This window comes from Staurois parvus, unplaced genomic scaffold (assembly GCF_062004578.1).
Source record: "Staurois parvus isolate SC_StPar_1 unplaced genomic scaffold, SC_StPar_1.0 ptg000882l, whole genome shotgun sequence".
Lineage (NCBI taxonomy): Eukaryota > Metazoa > Chordata > Amphibia > Anura > Ranidae > Staurois > Staurois parvus.
In genome coordinates this window covers 1,645,001-1,657,133 of record NW_028318678.1, presented here as the reverse complement: position 1 = coordinate 1,657,133, position 12,133 = coordinate 1,645,001, and the positions used below count along the sequence as shown (strand labels likewise).

Below are 12,133 nucleotides of genomic sequence, written 5' to 3'. Positions count from 1 at the left end.
CCCCTTACTAACCTCATTATTTTTCTTTTTTTTTATATCCAGAAATTATTTCAAACAGACATTGGAATAAAACATTTTAAACCACAGTCCACAAATCATGATCAAACACACACATACAGAAAAACAAAAAAAACACATGCACACAAAGAACACTAAATAAAATAAATAAACTATCATACATACACTAATAGCACAACCTTTAATTAATTTTAATACATAATTACAATAATGATATAATAATATTGCTGATAATAATTTAGAATAAATAATGTTAATTATTATATTTAGTTTTGATGCATAATTTTATATATATTTAGGTTATATTTATTTAGTGTTCTTTGTGTGTATGTGTTTATATATATATATATATATATATATATATATATATATATATATATTTATTATTTTTATTATTTATTTATTTCAGGTACTTATATGGCACCGTCAATCTTACGCAGCGCTTTACACATATATATTGTATATTCACATCAGTCCCTAACCCTCAAGGGGTGTACAATCTAAGGTCCCTAACTCACATTCATACATACACATACTAGGGACAATTTAGACAGTGGCCAATTAACCAACCAGCATGTCTTTGGAGTATATATATATATATATATATATATATATATATGTAGATAGATAGATCAGGGGCGGACTGACAACTCATGGGGCCCCCGGGCAATAGGGGATTATGGGGCCCCTGTGTCCTTGCCCAAACTCAAAAAAGCCTATGAAAAAGGTACCAGGGGCATCTCATGGGGCCCCCTACTGACCCCGGGCCCTCGGGCAGTGCCCGAGTTTCCAAATGGTCAGTCCGCCCCTGAGATAGATAGATATAGACACAAAGAACACTAAATAAAGTAAATAAACTATCACACATACACTAATAATACAGCCTTTAATCAATTTTAATACATAATTATATTAATGATATAATAGTAATAATGCTGATAGCAATAATTTATAATAAAAAATGTAATTATTATATTTAGTTTTGATGCATAATTTTATATATATATATATATATATATATATAGCGCTGCATAAATTGACGGTGCTGTATAAGTACCTGTAATAATAATAATAATGATAATAATAATGTTAATTATTTATAATAGTTAGAAAATTTTAATTAGAGCAAAACTGGGAGTTTCTCCTCCACAAAATTAGAAAATAATTTTTATTTTATTTTTTTGGCTGTTTCATGGCAGTACCTGTACACATAGCACACCTGAGTGGCTCCCAGTGCTGCCCCTCCCTCTCCCAGTTTGAATGGTGCTGCACAGGAGTGTATTACCACTTTAAATGTAAAGTACTTAGACATCTCATTATGTTTTACTGAATACATAACTGCTGTATTTATTTTATCTGCCTGGAGCTCAGCTTTGCCAGAGCCAGCTCTGTCCTTTGCATCCCAGTTAGAACGTTGGTATCCCCATCTGTTCCCATTTCTATGATGTGACCCAGCAGAGATCCTGAATTCAGAGGTGTGATGAGCTGAGGCTGAACATGGAGATTATAATCTACAGAGCAGAGTTACCTCTTCAGCATCCCTTCCCTCTCCCCTCCCTTGCCCCCTCCTCTCCTCCTCTCCTCCTCTCTCTCCTCCCTCCGGTACATCTGAAGTTTCCTCTCCAGTTTAAGCTTTGCTGGGCTCGCAGGCTCCACGCTGTATCCCATCGCACCCCAGCCGGGGCTCCCGGGGAGAGGAGAGAAGAGGGGACCGGTTTCCGCAGCACCCCCAGCTCAGCACTCACCTGGATTACTCATTATTTGGGGGATTGATCAGAGCAGGCAGCATCTCAAACAAGACAGCATCTTCACATCTGGTACCCAGCCCCCCAAAAAACAACCTCTGGATCTGTGGGATCTACTAGATCACTGGAGCTCAGGAGGAGGAGGGGGGGAACCTGTCACCCCCTTCACCCCCATCTACTATTATTACTCTTGGGGTTTCATGTGAAGTGGAGGTGAGCTATGCTTTTGGGAAGACAGGAATCCGTTAAATTAAGGTAAGTGCCACCCAATGCCATGTTCAATAAGTGGGGTGTCTGCTAGTCCCTACTGGCCAGGTCCATCTTTTTTTTTGGGAGGGTTAAGGTGGGCATTAGGGTGCCCATGCCCTGCTAGCCTGTAAAGGGTTAATTTTTTGGGCAGTTTTGGCAGGACTTAACTCTTCCTCTGAGCAAGAGAAGCGGACTGGTGCTGGAACAGTACTCAAGACACCCCTGGCAGGGCTTAATGAGGGTGTTTTTTTACAATATTTAACCCCTACTTTTCCAGGCAGCTGGCATAACAAGGGCGGTTTTAGCAGCACTTAACCCTTGCTTGGCCAGCTGGCTCTATTTGTGATGGTTTAACCCCTTCCCTTGCAAGTTGGTGCCACTTGAGTTGCTTTAACCTCTTGGTGTGTTCCCCTAAACATCATCATTTAACCCTCTTGGTGTGCTTCCCTCACCATCATCATTTAACCCCTTGGTGTGTTCCCCTCACCATCATCACTTAACCCCTTGGTGTGTTCCCCTAACCATCATCATTTGACCCTCTTGGTGTGTTCCCCTAACCATCATCATTTAACCCCTTGGTGTGTTCCCTTAACCATCATCATTTAACCCCTTGGTTTGTTCCCCTAACCATCATCATTTAACCTCTTGGTGTGTTCTGCTAACCATCATCATTTAACCCCTTCTGTGTTTCCCTAACCATCATCATTTAACCCCCTTGGTGTGTTCCCCTAACCGTCATCATTTAACCCCCTTGGTGTCTTCCCCTAACCATCATCATTTAACCCCTTGGTGTGTTCCCCTAACCATCATCATCTAACCTCTTGGTGTGTTCCCCTAACCATCATTATTTAACCCCTTGGTGTGTTCCCTTAACCATCATCAATTGACCCCTTGGTGTGTTCCCCTAACCATCATCATTTAACCCCTCGGTGTGTTCCCCTAACCATCCTCATTTAACCCCATTGATATGTTCCGCTAACCATCATCATTTAACCCCTTGGTGTGTTCCCCTAACCATCATTATTTATCCCCTTGGTGTGTTCCCTTAACCATCATCAATTGACCCCTTGGTGTGTTCCCCTCACCATCCTCATTTAACCCCTTGGTGTGTTCCCCTAACCATCCTCATTTAACCCCATTGATATGTTCCACTAACCATCATCATTTAACCCCCTTGGTGTGTTCCCCTAACCATCATCATTTAACCCCTTGGTGTGCTCCCCTAACCATCATCATTTAACTCCTTGGTGTGCTCCCCTAACCATCATTTTTTAACCCCTTTGGTGTGTTCCCTTAACCATCATCATTTAACCCCTTGGTGTGTTCCCCTAACCATCATCATTTGACCCCTTGGTAAGTTCCCCTAACATCATCATTTAACCCCCTTGGTGTGTTCCCCTAACCATCCTCATTTAACCCTTTTCTGTAAGTGTTTAACCCTTGCAGGCTGGGGTGGGAGTTTTCAACTTAGTGTAACCCTTTGCTTTCCCGGCCGATTGCAATCAGGGCAAGAAGGGAGGGAGTTTTAAGAGCATTTAACCCTTTGATTTTCCAAGGATCATATATATATAATGTATTTATTTTAGCAGCGTTCAATGCCTGCTGTGCCAGGTTGGGCCCTGGAGGACAAGGGATTTGGTCTGGCAGGCGGTTAACCCTGTTTTTGCCAGCAGGCTTTCTTAGTTGATTGTAATCTTTACTTTTCCCAGTGGGGTTTTCATTACAGATCAAACAGCTTGGTCTTAGGCATGCCTCAGTTAACCCTTACTTCCTCAGCTGCAGCTTACTGCTCACAGTTTTGCAGCATTTAACCCTTGCTTTGCTGTCCCAGGTTGGGCCCTGGAGGATACGGGGTAGTTCTGGCAGACACTTAACCCCGGCTATGCCAGCAAACTTTCACAGTTGGATTTACCCCTTGCTTTTTCCTATTCTCCTTTCATTACCCCTTACAGGTGATAGAGCTTTGTTGTAGGCCGCCTCAGTTAACCCTTACTTCCCCAGTTGCAACTGCTTACAGTTTAGCAGCACTTAACCTTTGCTTTGCCAGTATAATGAGGAAGCTTTATCACAGGTTAACCTACCATTTGACAGTTTATTCTATTGAGTATATATTATTTTTGAGCCTTTTAGCAGTTTTAACCCTTGCAGGTTGCTCAATAAAAGATTGCATATAAAAAATCGGCATGATATTTAGAGTATATACATTTTGCATAAACTAGCGCAGATTTTTTTTTTTAAGGGGAAGGGGAGGGGTGGTCTCCTAATTAACTCCGAAGAAAGCTTCTCTTAAAGTTAAAAAGAATAAGCTGTTAAAGTGTAATTGTTTATTAGAATCTTCTTCCTTTTCTCTCCGCACCACCAGGAAGGAGAAAGGAGGGGGCTTTAGGGGGTTTCTGTAAGGCTTAACTTCACTTATTTGCAGAGTACATATGCTGTACACAAGGCTGGGCGCAGGAAATCATTCCCTCTTGGTTCCCAGCCTTGTTTTCCACTTTTTACAAATGTGTGTTTGCCTAATTTGGGCACAGCCATCCTTTGTAAGGCTTGCTTGGCAAAGGCAAAAAAAAAAAAAAATCAGCACTTGGAATATATAATATGTACAGTAGGTGGCTGCAGCACATTGGCTGTCTGCGAACTGTATACATTACATGCGTAGCCTGGGCATGATCATGCTTTTTAGACAGCATGCACTATATGATCTATAGGACCATTAAGACCCTTATGACTTTATTATGGATGCCTGTGTACTCTGGGTACTGAATCAGCCCATAGATCATGTACATTGTATATACAGGACTGTATTTTCATCTTTAATAAGGACATGCTTTGGGGAGTTTATGCATTTCTCCCCTTGGAGAGATATACTGTGCTGTCAGATTTAGGGGTGCAGTGTATAGACATCACTTGTCCTCTGGGCAAGCGTACACTACAAAAGTGGCTTCTGTATAGGATTGTGCAGGAATTGGTATTGTATTATGCAGTAAGGGTATGGGACTTTGTCCTTTAAGGATGCCCTATTTTTCATAAACATTTAATTCAAGAGAGTGAAATGATAGTGGTGATTAAATGGCTTTAGACTTGTCCATTAAATACCTAATTTAAGTGGGCATGGTACCCTCCTTAGATTTTTTTGCCAACAAAAAGAAATATTAGGGAGTGCCTACTTGCAGACAAAGAGCTCCAAATACTTTGAAGCTTCTGTCCTTAGACAAACAGTAATCTTGGAAACTCACTTAAATTCGCCATCGTTAAGAACACTATGTGTTCTTTTGTATGTCAGATGCTCAAGAGGAAAAATATGCTTTATTAAATTACAAGCCCCTAATTTACCGCTCAGCTACGAGTTGCTTTCTTTTGCCTCTTCTATTTTTCTCCTTAGCAAATCTCTCCTATTGTCTTCTGTCTGTCTCCATCTTTTCAAATATATGCCTCTGTTGTTTTTTTGTTTTGTTTTTTCTTTTGCCTGCTCAATTTCCCCTCTGTGTGTCTCTTGTCGTTTAATTTTAGCGGTTTTTAACTTGTCTTGTGAGTTTTGAGACATTTGGTGTGTGACCTTGGTTGGTTCCCTAGCTTTTCTTTTTTTTTTTTTTTTTTTGCTGTTATCTGTTCCAAATCTTTCCCAGGCTTTATTTGAGGTGGGTTATGAAGGTAGGTTGGACACCCTTGTCTTAGATCTTTATAGAGCGGGCTTTCTGAACATGGAGGAACCCTTGAAATAACTAGTCTCAGGGAACATCCGCTAATAACTACTTTTATCTTCATCTTACAATATATTAGTTTGATGGTCAGTGAGAAAAAAAGCTCCTTAAATTGATGGTCATTTGGAAGGATGGTCTTTATATTGGTGGTCAGTTAGAAGAATGTTCCTTTTACAGATAGCTAAAAAAGTTCATTGGTGTCAGTGGTTACTTATCTAAGAGGCAGAAAATGCTAATTTCTGGAAGATCCCCTATTAACCCTAAGGATCTTCTAGAGGTACTCAAGGAAACCCTAACATCTGGTGGAACCATGGTGTTCTATGGAACCCTGGTTGAGAAAGGCTGTTCTACTGAGTTGTGTTCCTCAGCTCATCACTACATCTGATATACATTGCCAGAGCAAGGAATACATCGAATTTTTCCAATTCCTTGCCTCAAACTTCTACCCTCAGAGAATGTTTAAACTTGCTCAGATAGTTGTCAACAGTCAGGAGAGGAGGTTCCAGGTTTAACAAATGCCACACCAACATCAAAGTGTAATAAATTTGACTGTTTTTTCAGATGGTTACAGTCAGTACATTTATCTTTTTCGTATAATCATGGTGTTGTATTTGAATATTCTGCAGTGATGAATTTGCAATGCCAACACTGTCTTACTAAGTTAACACCTGTCTAGCACAGATATTCTCAGCCAGGGTTCTGTGGTACCCTAGAGCTCCTCCAGAGGCTGCTAAGGGTTCCTTGAGTAGTGGGGGGTATGGTGGATTAATCTCTTGCCTGACCATCAATGTAAGAGGACACTACATGGACCACCAGTGTAAGTTGGCCCTTCTCCCATTGACCACTAATTTAGGGTAGTTCTCCCATTGACACACAATGTAGACAAGCAATACATTTAACGCCAATGATAAGGGTCACTTGTTCACTGGCCACCAATGGAAAGAAACATTGCTCCACTGACCACCAACAGAAAGAACCACTTCTCCACTGACCACCAATGAAAAAGGCCACCTCTCCTCTGACTACAAATGGAAAGGGCCCTTCTCCACTGACCATCAATGGAAAAAGCCACTTCTCCACTGACCTCCAATGAAAAGGTCCACTTCTCAACTGACCACCAATGGAAAGGGCCCTTCTCCACTGACCACCAGTGGAAAAAGACACTTCTCCACCCACCACCAATGGAAAGGGTCACTTCTCCACTGACCACCAATGGAAAGGGTCATTTTTCCACTGACCACCAATGGAAAGGGTCAATTCTCCACTGGCTACCAATGGAAAGGGCCAGTACTATTTTTAATGTCTAAGTTTCTTTTCTATCCATTATGCTTGTTACTTTTATTTAATGATTATCACTGAAAATTATTATGTCATATAGTTCGTGGGGGTGTTAAAAATTATCTTCTTTGGTTGTCACATTCTCAAAATATACCACGCTCTTTATTCTTTAATTTATTTTTATATCTACAACTTACTAATCATGATAATGTACCATGAACTGATTATAAAAAATTTCTTGTCAGGGGTTCTCTGAGATAATATATATCTTCAAGAGTTCCACCGGTGCAAAAATGATTGAGAAAGACTGGTCTAGCATTATTGACTGCAGCATACTACAGCCCTCTACTACAGCATGTTATAGACTTAACATGGAGATGTCATTTCAAAAGTTATCTTTTTACATTTACAAATGTTATTAAAATAATACATAATGATCCCCCCCCCCCCCCATTAAGGTCCTTCTCCTGGCGTTCTCTGTTAAAGGCTGACATTTCTCTGTCCCTGGCATAAAAAACATACAACAGGATCACTAGACTGAAAGGTAAAGGAGTCCACATTGCTTTAATTGCTTTAATTGTTCATTAAATAAAACGGCCAATGCATTTCGGGGGCAAATAACACTCCCCTGTCATAAGGGAAATTTAACAAGGCTTAGATGGACTCAATAAAATGAAAAATAAAATCTTCAGTTTGCTGGTAAATCGCTAGAACAACTGTGGAGCATATGTCAGTTTGCACAGACAACAAACAACAAAGTATCTGTCTCTTGATTGTGCTCCTGCATTTTCACCCTGTCACATGGGCTTTTGATGAGGACTACAAGTGACCATTTTAACAAACATTATACAAGCATTATCCATTGTTGTCACCTTTGGAAAACCTATCTTGAGGAATTCCATGCAGTGATCACTTGAGTGCATGTAGATAGGAAGTGGCTGCAAAGAGGCTGCAGGAGAAGAAATGCACTGAGATGTAATAAAGGGTAAATAAAAAAAATGAAAACAAGATTTATATTTTTAAAAAGCCACTTTATGATGAATGCATTTACAGCATCCTTTATTAAAGCAGAGCTAAGGCCAGAGATACTCAACTGTCCAGTGGTTCCTCCGGTGCCGGCATCTTCTCCTTTGTGCAAGTTTTTGGGCCTCTTCATTGGCTAGCGCAGGATGATGTCACTTATGCACAGGAGCTAGTCATCCCAGCACTTTGGATTGGGCCACCCACTGTAGATTGAGCTGTGCGTGTGCTGCTCAGTTTACTGTCTGGGGATCACTGTGATCAGGCAGGTAGGTGTAGCTTATTGCAGAAGAAACATTGGATGTCTTTTCTGCAATAAAAAGTGTGCCTGCTCTCTCTCTCTCTCTTTTACCCCCTCTCTCTTATCCCCCCTCTCTCACCCCCTTTCTCTCTTTTACCCCTCTATCTTATTCTCTCTCTCTCTCACCCCCCTCTCTCTCTCTTTAACCCCCTCTCTCTTATCCTCTCTCCCTCACCCCCCTCTCTCTTTTACCTCTCTATCTTATTCCCTCTCTCTCGCCCCCTCTCTCTCTCGTTAACCCCCTCTCTCTTATCCTCTCTCTCTCTTTCTCACCCCCGCTCTCTCTCACCCCCTCTCTCTTATCCCCTCTCTCTCACCCCCTCTCTCTTATCCCCTCTCTCTCACCCCCTCTCTCTTATCCACTCTCTCTCACCCCCTCTCTCTTACCCCCCCCTCTCTCTCTCTCATCCCCCCTCTCTCAAACCCCTCTCTCTTATCCCCCCTTTCTCTCACCCCCCTCTCTCTTTTACCCCTTTTCTCTTCCCCCCCCCCCCCTCACACACACTCTCACACACCCACTCTCCCTCTTTTAACCCCTCTCTCTTATCCCCTCTCTATCTTTTACCCACTCTTTCTTATCCCCCCTCTCTCTCCCCCCCTCTCTCTTACTTCCTCTCTCTTATCCCCTCTCTCTCTTTTACCCCCTCTCTCTTATCCCCCCCCTCTCTCTCACCACCACTTTCTCTTTTACCCCCTCTCTCTTATCCCCCCTCTCTCTCACCCCCTCTTTCTCTTTTACCCCCTCTCTCTTGTCCCCCCTTTCTCTCTCACCCCCTCTCCCTCTCTCTCACACACTCTCTCCCTCTTTTATCCCTTCTCTCTTACCCCTCTCTCTTATCCCCTCTCTCTTACCCCCTCTCTCTTATCCCCTCTCTCTCTTTTACCTTCTCTCTCTTATCCCCTTTCTCTCTCTCACCCCCACTTCCACTTTAAAAGGTAGCAGTTATAGCCCCCAAACTTCTGTTTTAAAGAAAAACTCTGGTCAGTGCTTAGTTTTCTTTCCACCTAAATTAACCACTTAGCATAACCCCAGATGCAGTTTCAGATAAAAAAACAACTCATTCTTTTTTAACTGTTTTTTGGTTTTCCAATCGTCTTATAATCATGCCCATGTGGATGGATTAAAAAAATGAGGAGCTACTGTATGTATGGCCACTCCCCCTCTTCAGCATGTTATAGCTGCCATTGGAGGGGGCAGTCACGCGACACCTCCCTCCCACACTCAGTGATTTTTAAGGAGAGTGGGCACATAGAAAAAAAATATTCGTGGTGTATAGGTTAATGGATAAACTAGTTTTCTTTTTTCCAGTGCTGGGACAGTCAGTAAGAGAAATATGGAATCTGCCATTGCTGACCTCCTTTAAAGTATACTAACTGCTTGGCTGATGCTTTGGGATTCTGAGCTGGAAACGGCATGCAGGTTAGAAGATAGGCTGAGCTCAGAACACCAGATCCGTATTTGTTTGAAAGTATTGAAGACGTGGGATGAGAAGTGCAGCCAGTTAGTGAGCATTTTAGCAACTTTTGAAACGTCTTTAGATCACAGTTTTGCCTTAAAACTGAACTTTATAAGGTATTCGTTCAATGGGGTCTTTCTGCATTTCAAGGGTTCGATGCTTGTCAAGTCTAGGGTCAGAGGAATAAGCTGCAACATTTAACCTATTCCTCGCCACATTGTACAAACAGCCCTCCAAAGCCTCTTCTGTTTGTTCACACTCGTTACAGACAATGCAGGACTAGGAGTCCTGCATCTTATGTGAGATTGATGAGGCCCCACCCAAAACCTGGAGCATCGGAGAGAACAGGTGAGAGCAGGAATCCTGCCAGAGCCAGGAGTAAGGTAAGTGTTACCCTTGGTTCACATCTATGTGTGTTGGGAAGACACGTAAAATCGCACGCTTTCCTGACACAGAAACGCACTGCTCTTTAGCAGACAGGGGTGGCATTAATTCTTCATCCAATTTTACAAAAGGGTTGGGGATTTCTTTCCCCGTGTTTTTTTGTGGGTAGGACAGCTATTGAAATGAACGGTCCACCTTACATGCGTAGAAAACATGTGCACGCCTTTTCGCAGGTGTGAGCCTAGCTTTACAGCTTATTCCTCTAAGGCCTCTTGCACACGGTACTGATGTTTGAGCATCTGCATATTTGGATGTAGTTTCAGGCATTTGTTTTGCGCATATTTGCGCTCTTTCGCCCGTATTTGCGTGTAAATGCGCGAACGCAGAATAAATTACTGACCAAAAATGTAGATTTTTCTATTTTTGTTTTACTGAAGAATACACGCCGCTTCTTTACATGCCTGTATGCAAAGGCACATTATAAATAATGGGCTACATTTTACCTTGATAAAAAAAAAATTCTGTACTGAGCTTTTCCAAGCTGCAGAGTGCAAGAGGCCTAACTCCAGACTCAACAGTTAGTTAAACCTTGCAGGGCAGGAAGAGCATACTGAAAGGGTATTTTTTTACAATAATCGCAGAGTTCGGCTTTCAAGTTCATTAATTTCATAACAGTTTCCCAAAGAAATTGTTATTAAAATGTTGACCAAAGGAACAAATGTTGATCAAAGGACTCTTTGCTTCTAGATCTTTAGAACTCATATCAGGATTTCTCAACCAGGGTTCCAGGGAACCCTAGGATTTCTTCAGAGGTTCCTTGAGCAATGACCAATTTTGGTTTCTCAGATACATTTCCACTGACAACAATAATCTTTTTAGCTATCTGTACGGGGGTAATTCTTCCCTATGACCACAAGCGTAAGGAGCATTCTTCCCAGTGACCATCACACTAATGTATCATGAACTGTGGATATAGTAATGTTTCAATGTTTCCTCTGTGTTGAAAAGCTTGAGAAAGTCTTCCGTATATTGTATGTTTCCATGGTGCTTTGATGTGCTACCACAGGTCATATCATAATGCTCTCTACAAGTCCAGGCTTTTTTTGCCCATACATTGACTTCTTCTTCATGTGTTCCTAGGTGCCGTTTGCTATCATGACTGATGGCGAGAGAAGAGAGCCTTTTCAGCCTCTGGCAGGAGATGACATCAGGGTTCCTATCCCCCCCATGCCACCGGCGGGGGAACCCACGGAGGAGGACGATGGTGGAAGTGCAGAAAAGTCGGCCTTGGGGAGCATGGGTTCTGGAGAGTCATCTGGACAAGGTCAGAGTCACCGGCAAGGCTCCGAAGAAGAAGAGCAGGTCCCCTACCCGGCTTTGGCTCCCACCGTGTTCTTCTGTCTCAAACAAACCACCCGACCGCGAAGCTGGTGCCTCAAACTGGTCTGTAACCCATATCCTTTCCAAAGATGCTGGATAACTTATTGAATCTTTATTGTGCCTGATTCCTCTCATGCAGGACAGGGCAGTTGGTAGGATAAGTCTTGCCCTTTTAAAATGTCTGAATTGTGTACAAAATGTTATATTTTGTTGGTTGGAATCTTAAGATGTGTTAATACATTGGGAGAACCTTGTGGCTGCCATCTCTTGGATGACTTGAAGTTGTAGTGCTGCTGAAGGAACATGAAGCAAAACATATTGGTTATTAAAGAAAAACCCCAGTCTAATTATCAAGCAGGGTATTGTTCATTAAATATAACCAGTTATTACTTTAGCCACCCTACATATCTGTCATTGTCCTCAAAAATGTTACGTCAACACCCACTTCTTCCACTACATGGTGCACATATAGGAGCAAGATAGGCAAACTTCTAATTACATTTCACCCTCAGTGGCTTAAATATAAAGCTGTGCCTATGTAACTGGTAGATACCCAGCCCAGGGATACTGTTTTGAAAAAATTTCCATGAAAATGTTTTAGTT

At 41.9% G+C, this 12,133-nt stretch overlaps 1 protein-coding gene across 4 annotated transcripts in view; it reads left to right on the top strand.

The window, feature by feature from the left end:
• The first annotated feature begins 1,628 nt into the window (after positions 1-1,628).
• Positions 1,629-12,133, top strand: part of CACNA1H (calcium voltage-gated channel subunit alpha1 H) — a 710,377-nt gene continuing 699,872 nt past the window's right edge. For 3 of the 4 annotated variants that reach the window (XM_089656030.1, XM_089656029.1, XM_089656027.1), the window contains exons 1-2: positions 1,629-2,018; positions 11,291-11,604. In XM_089656030.1, the coding sequence (XP_089512156.1) occupies positions 11,306-11,604 (299 nt within the window). In that variant the 5' untranslated portion in view covers positions 1,629-2,018; positions 11,291-11,305. The remainder of the gene's footprint in view (positions 2,019-11,290; positions 11,605-12,133) is intronic. The other variant, XM_089656028.1, reaches the window with a different exon arrangement.